This window comes from Lampetra planeri, chromosome 4 (genome assembly GCF_965212315.1).
Source record: "Lampetra planeri chromosome 4, kcLamPlan1.2.h2, whole genome shotgun sequence".
NCBI classification, from domain to species: domain Eukaryota; kingdom Metazoa; phylum Chordata; class Hyperoartia; order Petromyzontiformes; family Petromyzontidae; genus Lampetra; species Lampetra planeri.
Window position 1 is genome coordinate 19,176,860 of NC_136110.1, and position 22,240 is coordinate 19,199,099.

General features: G+C 51.8%; 1 protein-coding gene across 1 annotated transcript in view; it reads left to right on the top strand.

The window, feature by feature from the left end:
* The first annotated feature begins 6,074 nt into the window (after positions 1 to 6,074).
* The window catches only part of LOC144717773 (carboxypeptidase A6-like), a 32,731-nt gene continuing 16,565 nt past the window's right edge, over positions 6,075 to 22,240 (top strand). Inside the window, exons 1-9 of the mRNA XM_078593409.1 lie at positions 6,075 to 6,469; positions 8,951 to 9,026; positions 12,506 to 12,693; positions 14,091 to 14,202; positions 14,479 to 14,580; positions 16,450 to 16,554; positions 18,557 to 18,667; positions 19,684 to 19,774; positions 21,060 to 21,262. Coding sequence (XP_078449535.1) covers positions 6,336 to 6,469; positions 8,951 to 9,026; positions 12,506 to 12,693; positions 14,091 to 14,202; positions 14,479 to 14,580; positions 16,450 to 16,554; positions 18,557 to 18,667; positions 19,684 to 19,774; positions 21,060 to 21,262 — 1,122 coding nt within the window. The 5' untranslated portion in view covers positions 6,075 to 6,335. The remainder of the gene's footprint in view (positions 6,470 to 8,950; positions 9,027 to 12,505; positions 12,694 to 14,090; positions 14,203 to 14,478; positions 14,581 to 16,449; positions 16,555 to 18,556; positions 18,668 to 19,683; positions 19,775 to 21,059; positions 21,263 to 22,240) is intronic.

The window sequence follows — 22,240 nt, forward strand, 5'->3', positions numbered from 1 at the left end:
GGAGGTTATCTGACCCAACCCAGCCAAGTTCCTCGGGTCCCGACCACTGGCCTACTCAGTCCCAGCCCTTAGAAAGACGTCGGGTCCCGGGGGTTCCCAGGGTCGACCACTGACCCACTACAGCCCAGGCGCTTACAAGGACGGCGGGTCTGGGGGTTCCCAGGGTCCTAGCCTAGTTGGTCTTCATTTTTTAGCTTGATGAAGACTTCCGGACTCGTCCAGAGGTCCAGCTTTTATACCCGTGGCCTGGTCTCTCCGCCCCTGGCCACGCCCCCCTTCTGTAACTCTCTAGGGGGCTCTGGAATATCTCCCCTAACCCCTCTCTTGGGGTTGGGAGAGCCTGGTGTCCCAACTGCTCGGCTCATCCTGTCTATCCCGGGTTACCACCCCCTATGGACAGATGTGTGCTATTACAGGTAAGTGTGCATAACAATGCTATATACAATGCCTGACACAGACGCTACACTTACACAGCCTGCTGAGAGTGCTTAATTTTAGCAGCATTGAACCATTACAGTATCGTGTTTTTTTCTGAGACACACACTTGTTCTTGGAGGCAATACGTTCATTTCACAACCACAACAGGGCTAACTAGTTACCATACAACGTAGCTAACTCTGTACTCTGGTCCACTACCTAACCCTACAACTGGATACTATCTGGTGGCAACCACGGGTAACTATATAACCGGACCAGGTCCGTTAACATGCTGCTTGGGTTCACGACTAACAAGCTCCGAAGCCCGGAGACCGAAGAGACGTAGACGGCGAGTTTATTCCCAGAAGACAGCCCCCCTCGACTCTCCGGATCCCCTTTATATCCCTTGAGCGGGGCCTTCCTTCCTCCTCGGCCCCGCCCCCTTCGATATCTTCTGAGAAAGCTCTGAGACCTCACTCCACCTGTCCTTCTCGTCACGTCCTCCATACTGTCACATCCTAGACTGTCTCTCCCTGACAGCCACCTGGGACCCTGCCCCCCAGAGTCCCCTTCCATGCCATAAAATACACTCGTGTCTGAGAGAGGCTCTCACACACACAATTCCACTCTCTGTCAGTGACTCGCGCTAGACGCTCTTGTGACCAAATACACGTCACTACACAAGCAAGCTGTGTGATTACATAATCCCACCTCATATCAATGTCCAGCATGAATGGTTAAAGTGTCAGCCTACCCAAAGAAGCATTGGGCAGGTGAGCATTTCCACTGACATTCCAGATTCAATCGTGGAAATTCCAAATTGCTATGCTGGGAGGCCAGTATATAATTATAACAGCTTCTTCAGTTCGCCACAACGCGGTGCTCATTTGATCATCCCTGAACGATTTGGTGTGATGAGTCGTCAACCGATATAATTGTACTCGAAACCTCCCAACTCTCCACTGAGCCCTCTCTTACCAAAGAGTCTCAAGCGTCCTATTGGGGAAGTTTGGGTTATTTACTTTCGTGAGCTTTTGTTTTCATTTGGAAGGAAATCAGAGGGCGTGGACAAATCCCGCGCAAACAAGGTGATAACAGCGGCGGCACCTTTTTCACGATTAAAATAAAAATTTCAAGCTCGATGTAGATCCCAAGCCAAGTGTTGGGACGATCGGCCCTGCAGTCTCAGGGTATCGCTCTTGTCATGACAATCGCCCATTGGCATCTCAATTTAATACGATTCGAGCGCTTCCACCAGTGACGTGGACTCACACCTAATGAAGATGAACAATTGTGAGGATATGACCTTAATGCCTGTGCTATATCCCTCCTCCCCACAAAATACCTCGTGCTAAAGTGAGGCGAATTAGTAGGCTTTGCGTGGGCCAAAAACAGAAGCATGACTTTTCAAAGTTGCCACCTGCGAATGTAAATATGAAAGCGCAAACGCTAAACTTACGATATTTTTGTTTTTGCACCATTTAATAAAAAAAAAACATCCGTGTTCACACAGACCAATCGGTCATTTGGAACAGAGACAATGAAAGTCTCCACAGATGCAACCTATCTCTGTAAAAGTTAGGAGTCGCACGTCGAAGACGCATCGGGTTATTACACTTGCAAACGCCTCTGGGATATGGCAGAGGCGTTTGCATTGAAAATTCACAGTGCAAGACATTCCCAGAATGGCCTCACGCCCTGACAGACTGTAAATGCGGCTTAGTGAAAGAGACCCTTTAGTGGCGTTACAGCAAGAGAGGGTGAGTATGTGTGCTTCAGTGTCTGTGTGTGTGTGTGCGTTTGAATGTATGTGTATGTCAGCGTATTTATGTGTAGGGAGTGGTGGCGCGGTGGTTAGCATGCTGCGCTACGCACACGCCGACCTAGGTTTGATTCCCGCTCACGACCAACACCGGTGATAATTTTATCTGAACCGGCTCTGGGCCTCCCCTAGGTCGACTCGGCATCAAATGTTACACATCAGCAGGAGGAAGACAATGGCGGCCGGGTGTGTTGCCGGCCACCTAATCGCCTCGTGTGCCGTGCCGCCCTTCACAGGTGCTGCTCGCTGACAGCACTTGCCCCATCAGCCTGTTAAGGGTACACGGGGGATCTTTGGCTTGCGTGCGGGTGTGAGAAGAGTCTCCACATGGCGACTGCTGAGGAATCTCGCGTGGATGTGATGGCTCCTGGGTGTGACGCGTCACACTCACAACCCTCTCGCAACGCGCACAGCCACACATGGCTCCACAAGCCCGTGCCCAGGACAAGTAAACGCACGGTGACGTGGCCTTGCGGTTGCAGAGGTTTCGCGGTTCGAATCCAAGGGGCCTCCCTGGTTATTTCCGCCGGTGCAAATAACCCTAAAATAATTACGAGTCCACTCAGAGTGGGACGTTAACGATCCCCGTGGCGTCATTCGCAAGAGAGTGGACCATTCTCTGCCGGCATCAGGCTCTACATTTTGCCAAAAAGTAGAAAATTACCACCCCTCCGCAAGTTATTCTATTAGGATGCATAATCACAGACGCGGGGAGGGGGTCTCTCATGAGACTTATCCCTGGTCTCTGGAGTTTAAATAAAATTTAAGAAAACACGAGACGACGCCGTGGGTTGTGCTGAACGCAAGCCCCACAAGCCAGTCCGGCGCACGGTGCCTTCTCTCAATTGTTGGGACGTGGCGGCACGGCGGTTCCATGCGACCACGGTAGCCCGGCTCGAGTCAACGGCAGGGAAATATCATAACAAAGATGACGACGCGACCCCATTCAACCTCCGCTCATCGTCAGCATAAACATTGCCGGCCGTGGTTAATCCACCGCGGGATGAAGTCCTCCGCCAGCTGTAACCCCAGAGTTGAATGAGCATTAATATTAGCAATACGCTCCATGCTATTATCAAACGTGCCTTTCAAACAGGCACGCAGGTTAATCAATGTATAGATCGCCCCGTTGGTTTTTACATCGACCCTCTGACTTGTTTTGCACAAGTTAAAAGAGCGGCAGCTTGACGTCTCCACGAGAGAAGCGTGTTAACAGATGTACTACGGAGATTGGAATTAGTGGGAGAGGCGTAGCGGCATCGAAATCAAACGTTCTTTCATCTGTACAGTCTCCAATTATTCGTTTAATGGGGCATCTATAAACGGATCGTTCCCGTGTACACATTCGTAAAGTGTTCCCATCGAGGAGGACGTGCTGAACGCAATGGCGTCGTCGTGATGCTGTGATGTCCTCAACGTGGTGATGCTAGAATGGGAGAGTTTTTGGAACACTGGATGTGTGGTGGTCCAGGCTTATGGAATCGGTTGGGGGTTGGTGGATCACTCAGAGATAATCGTGGGCTGTGCGAGGTGGCCAGGAGGTGGCGGTACTGCGAGTTGGGCAATTTTCAGCGTTTGCTCCCTCATCCGTGCAAGTCGGGATTTTCTCCGCGCGCCTCTGGTCCGCTGGCCGACGCAATGCAGATAAGTCGCGCGTGGACGTTGCAGCTCCGAGTGTCTCCTCGCTTCAAACGAGCCGCGGCGGATGTCCCACAGCAGTCGAGAGGTGGCCGGTCGGCTTCCCACAACGCGCGGCTTACTCATTGAACGGACCACTGAAGGATGCTCACCGCCGAGTAGACGGTGGCCACGGCGCGACTCAGTTGCAAGCGGAGTATTTAAGGGACCTGGCCAAACACCTGGATGCAAGACCTTCCTCAACAAGGGGCCTCGAGTCTCGCCGAGGCGTTCCCGGGTAAATATATTCGTAAAAACGCTGGCCCTGTTAGTGTACGCGCGTAATTGCCAAAAGGAACACTTTGCAGGAATGTGTCACGCACGCTTCCTCTAACCTCCCCACCCACCCCCACCTCTAGCCTCCCCCCCCTCGAGTGCCCAGGGATTCTCTGTCCCCCCCCCCCCCACACCGTCGGTGGCAGACGATTTGCGTTTGTTAAACGCCTTTAGTTGTATTGTATTCACTCTCATCATCGCCCCGCTTGGCAGCTGGGCGATGCCGTGGTCTCGGAGGGATCCAACTAAGCCAATTATGGTGAAGCGTCCCTCCACCTCCGGGCTTAATGCCATGAGCCATCGCTTTGTCGGTACAAGTCAACAGTTGGTTGTCCTATGAAGAGATTGGCCCGCAGCATAAGAATGTGGAATTTCCACGACTGGTCGAGGCCCGCCGCACCCGGAGAAACACTTCGCTTTGACTCTCCAACTCTGTCGGATGATTGGCTGTGATTACTGGCCCTGTGAGAGTGCGAGTTGAAGTCTCCATGTAGGAATACAGTGTGTAAGCGCGTGCTATGCTGGGATTTATTAAACTATTAACAAAAACTAAACACATTTTTTTTCCGGGGTAAGGCCTACTGAGCTGTGTAAGTTCTGCTTCAGAAGCGAGCTGGCCACGAATGACAGTTCAACGAAGTGGCTTATAATAGTGGAAATTTACAGCAGCCAATTGCTCTAAACGCGTGATGCTGATTCTAACCGTGGAGGGAAAACCCGGAGAACCCGGAAACAAGTCCACGTGACAACGGGGAGAGTGACACGCAAACTCCAACTATAAAACAGGCGTCAGGGTCCGGATCGAACCCACGACCTCTTGTATACCGGACGAGGTAGTTGACATCTCGCCAAAGTGGCGTGCGTGACACATTCAGCCGTGTCATCTGCACGATCGCCAGTTTACCAACGACCCAGGACATATTACAGCGGGAAATTGAGCCCAGGTTATATGCAGTAGTCAGTAGTGAATAGATAACTGAAAAATGAATAATGCAATACCATGGTACATGAATTATACAGTGTCATTTTGCATACACGCTAACACAAAGACGAATATTATCACGTTTTGCTTTGACAGACTGTTGGGGCAAGTGCCGTTAGCGCTTGCCCCAACAGTCTGTTAAATGAAGGCTGGGTGGGCAGCACCACGCGCAGCCGCCTTTGTCTTCCTAGTGGCGATGTTTTTACACAACCGCACCAGATGACACTTTTAATTCTGAGTCGACCTAGCGGACACCCAGGACCTGTTCAAATATTTGCCCCTGTTTATTGATCGTGGGCGATAAATCGAACTCACGTTGTCGGGTTCGTAGCGCAGCGCGCTAACTGCTGCGCCACCACTCCCCCACACACGACTCCCCACACACTAACACACTGACGCTAACACGCACATACAAAGGCAAAGATCCCAGTATAACCTTAACAGACTGTTGGAGCAAGTGCTGTTAGCGATCACCTATCAAGGCCGGTACCGTGGCACACGATGGGGTGGGTGGCCAGCACCACACCCGGCCGCCTTTGTCCACCCAGTGGCGATGTTCACACACCGCACCAGGTACGCATTTGAGGCTGAGTCGACCTAGAAGAGGCCCAAGACGAGTTCAGATAATGAACCCGTCCTGGGCGGGAATCGAACTCGGGTCACCAGGTTCGTAGCGTAACGCGCAAACCACTCCAATACTGCTCCCCACATGCACGTACACACACACACACTCTTCACTGATGTGAACACGCACATACGTACACACCCAGGCGCATACATGTGAACACATGTCATGCACACACACACCCTCCCACACATCACAAGCGCACAGGAAGCCAAGACACATTGCCTCTCCCTCCCCTCACTCCACCCTCACTCCTCCACCCAGCAACCCTCCCACACCCAGCCAACTGCCTCCTCACTCGCTGCTTCCCACTCAGCTTCTCCTTCTCCTCCGCATCATCTTTATAGAGGAGAAAGGCGTTCAACTTATCGGGAAACAACTTCATCAGCGGAGACACACATAAATACAACATCCCTAGAACTAACTTCTAACGTACTTGTGTACGCGCGCATCCGTGCACGGTACACAGAGTAAAAACACGCGCGCGCGCGCGCGCATATTCACACCTGCACCGACCATTCGTCCATTCATTGACGATGATGGCATTCGCCGTCGAGTTTCACGCTCACGCGTTTCTCGTCAGCGCCGTTCTCTTGCTCAGCCTCGCCGCCGTGGAGGTGCAGCTGGAGGCGCCGGGCTGGAGGCAAGGCTACGGCTCTCGCTACGCCGGGTGAGTTCGCTGCAGATCGCTGATCCGCTGCTCGCACTGCCACACAGACGCCACCCGCGCCAAGCAGGGTGGACGCTTCTTCTTCTTCTTAATTGTCGTCGTCGTCATCACGATCCGTGGGCAGATAGCCCCGTAGGAGCTGTCCACCGCACATTTCGGCATTCGTTTCCACTCTCCTCTGTGTCTTAGTTGTAGCGCCAATATGCTCAAGTAGTGCGCACGTCTTTCTGGCACCGGCGTCAAGTCATTCTCCGTGAGGTCTTCTTTTCTTTCCGGTTCTTTCCAATTTTTCCGAACAACAACAAACTTTTAATGTGCCTGCTGCCGTCCATCCTACATGTGTGTCCAAATAGTGCCAGGTTCCTTCTGCATCATCATCATCGTCGTCGTCGGGTCGTCTTCTTCTACGCGCAACCTTGTTCTCGCGTCTACGTTGGTCGCTCTTTGAGTCCGGCTTACATTCAGCAAGCATCCCTCTGTAGCAACACATTATCGTGTCTCCGTCCGTGTTCGTTCCTTTGTAACGTCCACGTCTCGCAGGGCTTCTTCGCTCGATCGTTGCAGACTTATCGGTGTCTCACCGCTCAAACACGCGCCGAGCTGCGTTCATCTCATCCCATCTCTCCCGCCCTCCCCTTCCTCTCTCTCTCTCGGACGGCAACTGAGCCAGCGGTGGAAATTACACATTCCTCAAACGGGAGCCAGTCTCTTCCCCCATCTGTAACGCCCGTAGGAACGGATGTTAAATAAGTTAAAATCAACGCAGACGTTAAATGTGTCCCGGCCGTCCGCAAACACGCGCGCTTGTCCGTGGTTGGAGGAGACGCATTCCCTCGCGGGAGACGGAGCCGCTGCAGCCCCTCCCGACATCGCTGCGGGGCCATGTCCCGGGCTAAAGGGGCCATGTATGTACGTCCCGTATGTTGAACTTCTTGAGCACCGTACGTAGGCCAACCGTGGTCATCGGAGGTGCGGGGGAAGGACAACAAAACTAACACACAAAAAGTAGGATACCACCGCTGGCTATCCATGCCGACGATGATGGTGATGATGATGATGGGCCGAGTTAACCCCGACAACGATTTGAACTCACGACCTTTTTTATTTGTAAGTCGGATCGCCACGGATCCACCAGTCGGATTTAAATCGAGTGCCGTACACCCGCAACAACGCACTGGATCCGTGATGCGGCTGCGGCTGCTGCTGCTGCGTTAGGGCTTTTACCATTGCTGTTGTTTTGCTCGCCGATCGGGTTTCGGGTTGTACCGCGTGTTCCGGCACGTGGAGCGAAACGTCGTACATCGTGCAAACCACAACGGGGTACGACCCTGCTGCGAGTTTACGGGCGAGCAGGCAGAATCATCATCATCTCGGGTCATCGACTCGGCTCATCGTCCCGCTGGAGTGTCCGCGGTATGGGCGGTCGACGGAGAGACTGGTCACTGCCGCAGGAATGTCCAAAACTGGCCAAAGGCCACCGAAGGAGATGTGCAAATACTCCACGCAGGATTGAGTAGGGATGCACCATACCTGTCAACCCCTTATCGGTGCCCTACCTTATTACAGACCAATTCAGACCTCATTGGTCACCCCGTGCCCCTTATAAATATCAACGTTCATCCGACACAGTCTCATCACGAACGAAAAACACAAACAAATAGACCAAAAATTGCCCTATTGAAACGGCTGTACGCCGTATGGACCTGAAAACTCAATTTCCCTGCACACAAATACGAGGTAAACCGTACGGGTTGACAGCTATGGATGCACTCTTTCACCGTTTACTTTTATTTAAGTAAAATATTCTTAAGAAGCATTGACTCATGAGCATATCCCTTTCCGCGTCATTATTTGTATGTGTTTATCCGATGTGTTGTCGGGTCGTACCACGTGAGGTTCAGCAAGACGTTCGACGTTTCGCTGCACGTGCTGGGGAGCGGGGGTGGTTGGGTGTTTGGGGGTGCGGGGGGAGCTATCCTATTCAGTTCATGAAGAAGCCCTGAGCACGTGGAGCGAAACGTCGGACATCATCACCACCATCATCATCAGTACAACCCGGAAATTCCTGGGAGGGCTGTACAGCACAGCTGGCACGACCTACGCAGCAGTGAGATCAATCAGCTGTGTGACCAGCGGTTTTGTAACCCTTTGTCTCCGTATATATTATTTATTTATGACCTCCAGTGGGGGGGGGTGTGGTCAGGGGTGGCGGACCTGTTGCCCATGTTGGAGGCTTCCGCCTGCAACAATGATCAATGAAGGTGATTGACCGGCTCGGGCTTTTGTGGACGGCCCAGGCAAGGTGATCCGCGCGACGTAAATGATTGCGGCTCTGTGCGCGTCCTTTCGCCTGGCTGCGCGCGCGCTATTGAATGGGGGGGGGATGACCTCCGTGGACGCGACGGCGATGATGATGCCGACGACGACGATGATGACGATGTAGGCCTCGTGAGCTGGAATGACGCGTCGTGTCTGTCACAGGCAGCAGGTTATCCGCGTTATTCCGGCCAACTCGAGGCAAGCGGAGATGTTGCGCACACTTGCACGCGATGCCAAGGTAATCATCAACGTAATTTTCATCATCCATTCTCAGTCAACTGCTGGATGAACATTGCACCGTGTTTGGGTGTGTGTGTGAGATTGCTGCTCATCTATATGTTACCGTATATGTGTGTGTCCATGTTTCACGGCCAACCAGGCTTTCCACGTAAATCGTAGGATGATGGAATATCCATCACTGGCTCATTACGGGAGATATCATCATCATCGGTCATGGTCTATCCACTGCTTGATTAAGGCCTCCCCCCATGACGTCGGGGTTCCATTCGCCTCACTCCAGCACGTGGGCCGATCTCATTGCTCCATCTCATCACCATCCTCATTACAGATTGCACATTAAATCGGTCAGTACAGTATTGTGTTGCACAGTGCTTTTTGGTGTCTCTGTAATTAAATGGCTTATTGAGTGGCGTTTATCTCCATCGGAGCTCCGGTGACAACGGAGATTCCTCATCCCTCCACTGAGGACAATTCGATTCTCTCTACAACGCCGGCCCAGCTCCAACTTCTCTCAGATGGGGGGAGGGGCGGGTAGAGCTTTTGTGTGTGTCGGAGGCCTACTCTTTTTCAGAAGTGACCTGGTCACAAATGATAGCTAAACAACAACGTGGCTTATCACGTGGATATATATAGCAGCCAAATACTCTAAATGCACGTTTTCATATGTGGAGATAAAAACCGGAGGACCCGAGAAAAATTCCATGCACCCACGGGGAAAACATGCAAACTCCCAATATACAGGTGTCGGGATCGAACCAACGACCTTCTGTATACTAGGCGAGGTGGTTAACATCTTGCAAGTTAGGGAGTCAAAGGCACTTTTGGCCAGGCAGGTCCCAGCCCAGTTCCCCCACCTCGTGCCGGCCCTGCTACAAAGTGGTTCTATATATTTTTTTATGAACCCTGGAGGGATGACAGGCCAAATCGACCCTGCTTTGGAATTGAACTCACGGCTTTTGACAGAGTTGCTCAGTCCACGGGCAAGCGCTTTCCACCTTGGGATTGCGGCTCGACGTTTTCTCTTGACTCACAGCCAAAAGGGCGCATGTCAGAAAAAAATTCGGCTTGTAAATCGTGTAAAGTGTCAGCCCTCCCATCACGCGGAGTTGTACTGCACGCGTCCTGCACCGGCGACCTGCACACCACACCTCTCGCTTCCATCTAATTCGCAGCCCTGGTGCGTGACTTTGTCTTAAGGGTGGGGGGTGGAGGAGGGGGATGCACGATACAGGCGTCGTTAAATAAACTTATAACAAATGCTCAACGCTGGAGCGGGAATGAGTAACGGCCTCTCGCGTCTATGGCGCGCTCTGTTGCAACCCGTTATGAGAGTCGATACGATTTTAGAACTCATCGTTCGCAGTCCATTCCTCCAACATGGAACCACAGCTCAGCCAGAATGGATTTGCCACAGAGTGTTTCTGAATTGATCAACGCCGGTAGGATGATGGTGGTGGTGGCGATTATGATGATGTTTTTGGGTTGAAATCCTCACCATCCTCGATTTAAATGCAGGAGCTATTTGTGAGCCGAGTGCAACTCATCTGAACGGCATGTGGCCAGCCAATTAGTGAGCGGGTACGAGTTAACGGAGGCGCGGTGTTCGTTTCGGAGCCCCTAATGCTTGAAGCCGGAGAGCGAGCGGTTTTCAGGAATGACATTTAACGGCAGTGACCGTAAGCTATTGCTCGCACCTGGTCCCTAGGCAATCACCATTGCGGTGGGGGTGTGGGGGGGGAGCACATGTGTGGGAAATTATCTGCAGGGCATATAATTGGTCATGGGTCACTTTTCAAACCTTCCTGCCCTCTGTCATGCTGCGCATGTTATACCCGAACACATGCACTGCATCCGCACGCAAAGCTCTCTCTCACTCTCTGTTGTTTGAACTTGGAGAAGCTTATGCGGGCAGGTTCTCTTTGCGAGCACCTATTCGGGCTGGCGAGATGCCGGTTTTGTTTCGCCCGGCTGGCGTGTTAATTGCACGCCCAACGAATTAACTCTCAAAAAATTTAATGAGCTGAATAATGCTTAAAGCCAGATTCAATGTGCTGGGTTTTTTTATGTTTGTGCAGCCATTGGCGGCCAGGCTGAGGACATCAAATCGCTACGCTTAGAACCCCGGCTTACCCTCCGATTACAACGATTGGCTACGTACGGTGCGAAAGAAGTTCAACGAATGGCAGCCGAAACCTTGAGTCAAAACGCCAGGATGTCAGCTGTGCCGCCAGAGTGCTCGAGCGCCACTCGACCACCGACCCAGGACCGTACTAACGGTCCAGGTCACGAGGTTGATGTTCAACTTCAGGATTCAGATACGAATTGCCACAGGCATGCATGGCTGGGAATGAAACCCAGGCCTCTAGCCGTGTTGGCCGTGTGTTCATTGCCACGCGACCAGCCTGTGGATGAGGTAGCTGAGGGCCACCAAGACACCTTTACTTGAGTCAATAATCTGATGAATTAGGGAGAGGCGTAGCCCTGCTATTAGTTGCTGACTCCACTGCTGGCGCAACGACCTCCGACTAGAGGGTGCTCGAGACTGCAGTGGTTCTCAGCCGGGGTTACACGCGGACCCCTGGGGGTAACGTGGCAATGTCCCAGGGGGTACGCGAGGTGATTTACAAACGTGTGAAATTATATCGTACGTGAGAGCCATTGGTGAATAATGATGTATGAATCTGCTAATATCATATAACTACGATACAATTTAAGTCTAGATGGTAACCTAGAAGACCTTTCTAAACACCTTGATCATCAACAATGCGGGTTTCCAAGAGTAACCAGCGAGCGAGAACACATCACGTCACACGCGTGCAGAGCGTCCGTTGATTTTTTTTTGGTATTCGCTTGCAGTTACTAGCAGCTAGTTAGGATTCCTCACAAAATGGACAATTGATTATAATATTGACGTTCATTATTCATACATTTATTTCTCAGAACCACGCTGGGTCAGACAAGCGGAGGGGGGGCGTAGACTCGGTTGAAACAAGATTCAGCAAGGGGGGGGGGTACAGCAGTAGCCATTAAAGGTTTATAATCTCTGCCCTAGAGAGCCCCCCCCCACCCCGAAGGGTACTTGGCCTACTCTTCTATACTCGTCAGGCATGGAATAGGTGGCAGTGCACACAGTTTAAACCACCACACACGTGACCTGCCAATCAACTGTGATGCACACAGTTATGCTACTGGGTAGACAGAGGTGGGTCAAATTGATGAAACGCCCAAAGCATCAGGGCGGCAATGTGAACGCCAGGCAATATAGCAGTACAGCACGTGGTCTAGTGAACACCTCTGTGCGCGGTCCATCAAGCGTTATCTCCCCCGCACGCACGTGGGCTTCCACCGGGTTACTAACATTCCCTGTCACGCAACGCCCGCACGAATGGAGTTCGCCAAAACATCCCAATTTCAGTGCCCTCTTGACGGCGGTTCCTTGCGACTCGCAACATTTGACTGAGTCAACATCGTTCGCAGCTGGACCTGTGGCACCCAAGCAGCGGCGACCTCATCCACCCGGGCGCCCCCACCGACTTCCGCGTCCCCCGCTCCGTCGTGGCCGGATCGGGCCGCCGCGGCGGCGAGGGCGGCGCACGGGGACGCAGGGCCACGCTGAGCCCCGAGGAGGTCAAGGCCTTCCTGTCGCGCGCCAACGTCTCGCACACGTGGGTGCCGCTTGCGACCTCGCGAATACACGTGGTGGCCACGGGGAGATATATATATATATTTTGTCAAAATACATCCGTCTAATTATTTTTCTTCAAACGTTGTCTAAAATGTGCTCTCTCAGGTATTCATGTTACGAGAGGAAATATCTTATTTGTTAAAGAATGATTCATGGAAGTGGGTATTACAGAACTACTCCTGATTGCCATTAAAATGACCTCTGGTCCACTCGACAGAGGGCGGTACAAGTCTCTTCAGTAGAAACCTCCTGCTGTAGCAGGCTATATATTTATAACTATCTACATGAGAGTGTTATATATATATAGCCTACTACGAGTTTTCATTGCATGTCAATCACAATCAAATTCTGTGCAACCGTCCCCCGTAACGGCCCCCCAACAACATCGGCATTCTTTACTCCCCCACACACTGACGTAAATCCCTGGCACCGAGTTGACCGGGAGTAACCCCGAGGTGTGGAGAGAGGGGGGCTTGGTGTCCGGAGATGAGGAGACACACGGTCCGAGGTGTGAAGGAAAGGAGATTGGTGGCTCGGAATAAGAAGATCGGGATAAGGGGAGGGAATTGGAGTGGGGCCGTAGTGAAAGGAGACAAGAGAGAGAGATAAAGAGCTGTGGATGAAGGTGGGAGAGCTTCATCGTATGAAGGAGAGAGAGAGAGAGAGCTGTGGATAAAGGAAAGATAGAGCGAGCTGTGAATGACGAAGGGAGAGCTTAATGTGAAGGAGAGCTGTGGATGAAGGTGAGAGATTGCTGTGGATGAAGGAAGGAGAGCTTCACATGAAGGAGAGAACGCTGTGGATGAAGGAGGGAGAGAGCTGTGGATGAAGGAGAGAGAGTGCTGTGGATGAACGAGGGAGCTGTATGTGATAGGCAAGGTAGAATAAAAGTGCTGGAACCCTTACCTGTCTTCTGTGTGTTGGTGAGGAGAGTACACGCTACACTTGTAACATGAGTCGCAGATGAGAGGAGGGTTGCAGCATTTGACATTTTGTTGATCGAATGAATAACAACAATAATGCCTGGCCCTCTGTCCATCCACTGCTGGATGAACGCCCCCCCCCCCCCCCCGAGGCCGGTATATCCACACCATTTGTTGATCTCCCACAACGTGGTATGCATTTTACTCCCTCGAAGTGGGATGATGGGCTGAGTCAGCCCCTGATCAAAATTGAACTCGCAGCACTTCCTTTAGGGCCAAGCGCTCGATCCGCAACACCACCCGACAACATGCCAATGAAGTACCGATGATCTGTGATATCGATGAGACCAGCACACATATTCGACGGTGCATAGAAGAACATTGATGACGATGATGCTTCTGCTGATGACAAAGATGCCGGCCCTGCTGATGTTGGTGGTGATGTCGATGGCAGGGTTCTGATGGACGATGTCCAGAAGGTGATCGATGCCCAGCTCAAGACCTCCACCAGAGACAAGAGGAATGCCCGGGGGTACAACTACAATGTGTACCACCCCCTGGACGAGGTGCGCCGCTCACCTCGTCACGGCTCTGGTCTCACGCGTTCATGGACCATTAGCAGTGCTGGATTAAGGCAGCGGCTAAACGGGTGGAAGGATGTGACCTACATTTTTTAATAGCCCAAATTACTCTCACGCACACGCACACACACAGATGCACCAGGGGACCCCCAGTGGCAGCTGTCCCTGTGCGGTGCAAGTTGTTCACTGACAGCACTTTCCCCAACAGTCTGTTAAGGCTATACGGGGGATCTTTGTCTTGGTTTCTGTGTGCATGTGCAGATTGTGGCGTGGATGTCAAACGTCGCGGAACAGAATCCTGCACTGGTCTCGCGCATACTCATCGGAAAGTCTTACGAGGGGAGGCCTCTATACATTCTTCAGGTAAACCGGCCAAGTCACGTGCCTGAGTTGCAGGCTCAATATCTCTTGCGGCTGGCTCGCTGTGGAGCACCACGGTGGCGAGGAGATGTTGACTACCTCACCTGGTATGCAGGAGGTCGTCGGTTCGATCCCGACCCTGATGCCTGCTGCATATTTGGCGTTTTCGTGTATCTCTCCCCGTGGTCGAGTTTACTCTTCTCTGGGTCCTCCATTTTTCCCCGCTGCACATTTAGAATCGACACGCGTTCAGATTATTTGGCATGAGAGACACGTGAAAAGCCACTTCGTTGAACTATATTTTGTCATAGCCAGGTCGTTTTTTTAAAAAGAGCGATATAGAGTAACTCAGTAGGCCTTACCTGGTTAAAATATACGTTAGTTTATACATAATAGAGTTGTTTGGGGTTGGATCGCGTAAATATATAAATGTGTCGTTAAAAACCGCCACCACCCGACACAGCCAACTAGTAAGGGTGCTCACGTAAACAGAACATGCCAATTACAATCTGAGTACGACGTTTCACCAGGAATTACAACTAGCGTCATCAGGCGATAACCAGATTTGTGGAGAAGTCCACCTGTTTCGTTCCTTATATAGAGGCGTAGATATGATCACTCACACTTCTCTTGCGCAGAAGTGTGAGTCAACATACATTACCCATGCGCATTATGCAAAGCGTTAAACTGACTTTAGTTCATAGTTTAAATACCGAGTTACTCCATCGCCAACTGCACTGTCATGGGGTAGCACCGTTTGGTCTTCATTCCAGACCGCTTCTGAAAATGAGCTACGACGTAGCTCGGTATATAAACTACGTAGCTCAGTGGGCCTTACCTGGTAAAATAAACATAGTAATAAACATAGTAATAAACAATAGAAGAGTGGGCTCCTCGTGGCCGTGGACCTTGCGAGATCAAGTCGGGGGCAGTGCAACCCTCGGCGGGATCGTGGAACTCCCCACTCCTCCATCTCCCCCTTAACCCATCTCACTCTCTCTGTGTCCCTCTGTCTCTTATCCCATCTCACTCTCATCCCATCTCACTCTCTCTGTATCCCTCTCTGTGTCTCATCCCATCTCACTCTCTCATCCCATCTCACTCTCTCTGTATCCCTCTCTGTGTCTCATCCCATCTCACTCTCTCATCCCATCTCACTCTCTCTGTATCCCTCTCTGTGTCTCATCCCATCTCACTCTCTCATCCCATCTCACTCTCTCTGTATCCCTCTCTGTGTCTCATCCCATCTCACTCTCTCTGTATCCCTCTGTGTCTTATCCCATCTCACTCTCATCCCATCTCACTCTCTCTGTGTCCCTCTCTGTGTCTCATCCCATCTCACTCTCTCATCCCATCTCACTCTCTCTGTATCCCTCTCTGTGTCTCATCCCATCTCACTCTCTCTGTATCCCTCTGGGTCTTATCCCATCTCACTCTCATCCCATCTCACTCTCTCTGTGTCCCTCTCTGTGTCTCATCCCATCTCACTCTCTCATCCCATCTCACTCTACACGTGCCGGTGATGTGCGCGTCTTCCTCGAAAGCTGGGGGCCGGAAAATCCCTCTGTATCAGCGTGGACGGCACCCTCATGTTCACCTTCTGAAGTGCTCGCTCGTCGCCGTGGCGTGCGCGATGACCATCACCACGTGACTTTTATTTCGGCGCATTTAGCGCCACAGCACGTGTATTTATAGCGTTTTTTATTTGTTTTCTGGTGACTGTGTATTTCGTATCGGAATCGCCTCCAGTGCTGTTACTGCTGGCGGAAATAAAAGTTGTTTAAAAGTCAAAAGTTTCTCTGTCCCTCTGAGTGTCCCATCCCATCTCATTCTCTCTGTGTCTCTAAGTTGTTTTCGTTCTCCTCTATCTAGGTGGGAAAAAAGAAAGGTGGGACGAAGCCCTCGATGTGGCTCGACTGCGGGATGCATGCGCGCGAGTGGATCAGTCCAGCCTTTTGCCAGTGGTTCGTGAAGGAGGTGCAGCTTTAGTGTGATTGGGTCTGTTTGTTTCGCAGATCGCCTCTCCTACCTCTCCCATCTCGTCTCACTCTACTCCCCTCCACGCACTCTCCCACCTCTCCCCTCTCATCTCACTCTACTCCCCTCCACGCACTCTCCCACCTCTCCCCTCTCATCTCACTCTACTCCCCTCCACGCACTCTCCTACCTCTCCCCTCTCAGCGCACTTTACTTCCCTCCACGCACTCTCCCTCTTGTAATGATATGAGTGCATCTGCTGTGCTAATGTGTGGTCGCGGGTTAATGTATGGTTGTGTGTTAATGTGTGGTTGTGTCCTTTGGTTCTTTTCGGTTAAGTCACGTCTAAAAATAAAATAATAAATTAAAATAACATATTACGACGTTTCGATTGCAACACAAGCAATCATCATCAGGTATAAAAGAAATAGCAACAAAAATCTAACTAGAAAACTATAGACAGACATACAAGCAGACAGACATCACAACGGCACACAGAGAGAGGACACAAATCGGCACAAAGAGAGGGGTCGTTTCTGTGACGGTCCCTTAAATATAGAGAGGGGGGGCGGGGAAGGAGAGAGGGAGGGGGCAGAGAGAACTAGCATATCAATGAGTGTACGGCAACGTACTGCTGTTGCAAGTAAGATGACAATGTGGAACGGGCACGCAAAATTGAAAACGGGCACGCAAAATTGAAAATTAGGAGACAGGCACACGAAAATTAAATAACCTAGCAAAATATCGAAATGTGATGTAATACAACACAGAGAGTCGGTTAACACACAATTAACGCATAGCCTGGTTGATTACGTGTTTCAAAATGTGCTAAGTTAGAATTTTAAGTGTGAAAATTCCAAAGAGAGGACACAGGCAGAGAGAACAAATAGCCAGAAAGAAAAAGGATAAGCTTAAAACTTCCCCGTAGAAGTGGTTCAATCTTAATTTAGGAGCTTTCGTGACTGCAGGAATTATTCTTTGAAATAAAATATTTTTTTTTTAGACGTGACTTAACCGAAAAGAACCAAAGAATAATTCCTGCAGTCACGAAAGCTCCTAAATTAAGATTGAACCACTTCTACGGGGAAGTTTTAAGCTTATCCTTTTTCTTTCTGGCTATTTGTTCTCTCTGCCTGTGTCCTCTCTTTGGAATTTTCACACTTAAAATTCTAACTTAGCACATTTTGAAACACGTAATCAACCAGGCTATGCGTTAATTGTGTGTTAACCGACTCTCTGTGTTGTATTACATCACATTTCGATATTTTGCTAGGTTATTTAATTTTCGTGTGCCTGTCTCCTAATTTTCAATTTTGCGTGCCCGTTTTCAATTTTGCGTGCCCGTTCCACATTGTCATCTTACTTGCAACAGCAGTACGTTGCCGTACACTCATTGATATGCTAGTTCTCTCTGCCCCCTCCCTCTCTCCTTCCCCGCCCCCCCTCTCTATATTTAAGGGACCGTCACAGAAACGACCCCTCTCTTTGTGCCGATTTGTGTCCTCTCTCTGTGTGCCGTTGTGATGTCTGTCTGCTTGTATGTCTGTCTATAGTTTTCTAGTTAGATTTTTGTTGCTATTTCTTTTATACCTGATGATGATTGCTTGTGTTGCAATCGAAACGTCGTAATATGTTATTTTAATTTATTATTTTATTTTTAGACGTGACTTAACCGAAAAGAACCAAAGAATAATTCCTGCAGTCACGAAAGCTCCTAAATTAAGAGTGTGGTTGTGTGTTAATGTATGATTGTGTGTTAATCTGTGGTCGTGTGTTAATGTGTGGTCGTGTGTTAATCTGTGGTTGTTTGTTCATGTGTGGTTGTGTGTTAATGTGTGGTCGTGTGTTAATCTGTGGTTGTTTGTTAATGTGTTGTTGTGTGTTAATCTGTGGTTATGTGTTAATGTGTTGTTGTGTGTTAATCTGTGGCTGACCACCCCCGTGCCCTCCCTCCTTCACCCCCCCACCGCCCATCCCACCCCCTGCCCCCCCTCGCCCCCAGGCTGTGCGCACCCAGCGCAGTGACCCGGCCATGCGTCGTTTACTCAACCGCCTCGACTTCTACGTCATGCCCGTGCTCAATGTGGATGGCTACGCCTACAGCTGGAACAAGGTCAGTCGCTCAGTATCAGGGCACCACGGTGGCGAGATGTTAACTACCTCGCCTGGTATACTGGAGGTTGTGGGTTTGAACCCGACCCTGACACCTGCTTTATATTTGGAGTTGTAGTGCCTCTCTCTCTCCCCGCGGAGATGTTAACTACCTCGCCTGGTATGCAGGAGGTCGTGGGTTCGAACCCGACCCTGACACCTGCTGTATATTTGGAGTTTGCGTGTCTCTCTGTCCCCGTGGTCACGTGGATTTTCTCCGGGTCCTCTGGTTTTCCCCTCCACGTTTAGAAACAATGTCATGCGTTTAGAGTCCTTGGCGCCTATACATTTTCACGCAATGATAAGCCACTTCGTTGCCCCCACGATCGTCTGCACTATGGATTCCTTTCAACTGGGTCCAGGTTCAAGGCCACACCAGACCGGCGCTAGCGTGGCGCCGGGCCATGCGCCGCCAAATGTCGCTTTGACCCAACTCGCGTTCACTCTCCTCCTAGAGCGGTCATTCACTTGCCTGCTATGGTGGCCCTGGCTTCAGCCTACATAGGCTGTTGGGACAAGTGCTGTTAGCAAGCACCTATGAAGGATGGCATGGCACCGAGGGAGGTCGGCAAGCCAGCACCACGCTCTAGTGTGCCGTGCCAGCCTTCATGGGTGCTCGCTAACAGCACTTGCCCCAACAGTCTGTTAAGGCTATACAGGGGATCTTTGTTTCATGTGCAGCTGGTCACCAAACAACGTGTGCGAACAGTGAATGATGCTTTGGTGGACCACCGGATGTCCTTCAGGACAGCATCGGAGTATAACTCGTGTTTCCGTGCCACGAGGTAAACCGTTTTGAGTCACGACACGCGGATGACAAACGACGCGAGGCACGCGCAACACCAGCGTCGTTTCGGAGGCGAGGCCCAACGAGTTTCTGCGTTTCCTTCGTCCCCCGGGCGAAGCGGAGGCCTCGTGAGCCGCACGCGTCACCGCGATGCGCCGTGTGTCACCTCTGCCTCCTCGCCCCCTCGGCAGGATCGCCTGTGGCGGAAGACGCGATCCAAAACGTCGCGCAAAGGCTGCCTGGGAGCGGATGCCAACCGCAACTGGAACGTCGGCTGGAGCGGTACGCGGAACGCGGCGCACGCGGTCACAGCTTCCGCTCCGAATAGCTTCGTGAAAACCCCTCTACAGGGTCGGTGTGGAGTCTCCACCACCGTTGGCCGGAAGTCACTCGGTGGAGGTGGCCATGTCACACTCGCCTTGACCAACGGCTTGCACAAGCTGTGGGTTCAGTTCTCAAAGAAAAACCCAAACGTTGGAAGCGTTCCATAATCACGCGGTTTCCGCGAAATGTAATTGGCGAAAAATATCAACGACGCAACGTGCTGGAGCCTTTAAGTTTACACTGGGCCGAGTATTTTTAGGCTAAATATTGGTAACACATTTCATGTTTCCATGAATTGTGTCCAACCGCCGGCTATGTATACACACGTGAAACTCGGCGGCGTGATTCTAGGATGGTTTACAATATAATATTCATTAGAACAGTTTTTTTACTTCACGTGAATTCCCTACACCCAGCTTTCAGGAACACACTTTAACCGCCGCACTGTACTTGTGAAATTTTTCTCAAATCGTGGTGTTTTTTTCTGCGCTGATATTTCCACGTTTTTGTTTTTACGATTGAGAAAGGGAGACAACACGATTTGAATGCTCACGAAAAACAAGAATTTGAGAAAAAACAACAGTCAGCGTGCCTCCCTGCTCAAACAAGTGCTCTGAATTCCACATTCCCATGGCAAGAAAGCACAACTTGTCCATAGGCAATGAGCTGAGTCCTCATCAAGATGCGTGTGTGCGTGCGTGCGTATCCTGAGTGGTTCACCCACTGAGTGAAGGTGTTTGATTCCTGGCCACGGTACAACCTCAGTGGCATTCACCCGAACCTGTGCTGGCGGGGTGGGAGCGGGGGCGTGGTGGTCTCCCCTAGTTCGACTCAGCCTTAAATGAGTGCGGCGTGCTAACATCGGCAGTGGGGAGACCAGGCGGCCGGACGTGGTGTTGGCTACCCTACACGGTGGGAGAGGGGGAGTGAGAGGTGGAGAGGGGGAGGAATGGGGGAGTGGAGGGTGGGGGGGGTTGGGGGGGGTGGAGGGCGAGGGGGAGTAGGGGGTGGGGAGGTGGAGGGGAGTAAAGAGTGTGGGGGGGAGGGGGGGATGGGGGGAGGGTGGGTGGTGGGAGGGGAGGGAAGTGGGTGGAAGAGGGGGGGTATGGGGGGGTGGAGTGGAGTGGAGGCCGGAATAGAGGGTGGGGGGGATGGTGCGAGGGGGGGGAGTGGATAGTGAGGGGGGAGAGTGGGGGAAGTGGAGGGTGGGGGGGGTAATCAGCGTCTGCGGCGCTCGTCCCAGGGGCGGGCGCCTCCGTGCACCCGTGCGATGAGACGTACTGCGGGGGCCGCCCCGAGTCGGAGCCCGAGGTGAAGGCGGCAGCGCGCTTCCTGAAGCGCCAGCGGCGGCTCCTCCGCGCCTACGTGACGGTGCACGCCTACGCCCAGCTGCTCCTCTACCCATACGCGCACCGCCGCAGCGCCATCCCCAACCGTCACTGCGTGGTGAGAGAGCGCGACGCCGCCACTGCCACCGCTGCCACCATCGCCATCGCCACCACCATCGCCACCACCACCGCCGCCATCGCCACCACCACCGCCACCATCGTCACCACCAGCACCGCCGCCGCCACTTCCACCGCCATCGCCACCATCGTGCACCGCACCGACAGGGCCCCGAAAACCTCGCCGCCAGGGCCAGGACTTCGTTGTAGCCAAGGCTTGCCTGGGTTGGTGACCCGGGATGTATTTATCCATCATCATCATGATTTCATATCTGCCCCACCCCTCCCATGCAATGTAATGTCAATAGTTATTTAAGGAACGCTAAATCATCTCGCATGCGCAGTGCTGTCCGGTCACACTGCTCTTTGAGGTCTCTCTTGAAGGGGTTGAACTCGGGGCTCATGAACCACAAGCAGCATTTGAGATCATCTCTGAGTGCCATAGTAACTGCAGGCCGAATGGTCACGAACGATGCGGACAGTGCACGAAACCAAACGAGAGAATGACATTGAAAATATTGGACGTGATTTGGCCTTATCCACGTTTGTGTCCACTTCATTAAAATTATAAATACAATTGCACCCGGAACACCGCATCCAGTACGTTCTCTCGCTATGGCTGCTACTCGGTGCCACCCGTGGCTGCCAGTCTGTGAAGGGTGAAATTAATCTCTGGTTCTGACCCATCATGCGCTGCACTAACAAGACCCATCACGCATTTGCGTGTGTCGCTATGCTCACACGTGTGTATGTGTGCATGTGTGTGCGCGGCGGGGATAGCTCGTTGTAGCGGTTAGCGCTACGCTGCATTACGAACCTGGCGTAACGAGTTCGATTCCCACTCACGGTCAACACCAGTGACGATTATTTGAACCGGTTCTCGGCCTCCCCTAGGTCGACTCATCTTCAAATGAGTATCAGGTGCGGTGTGCAAACATTATCAACACTGGGGAGACAAAGGCAGACGGGTCTGGTTCTG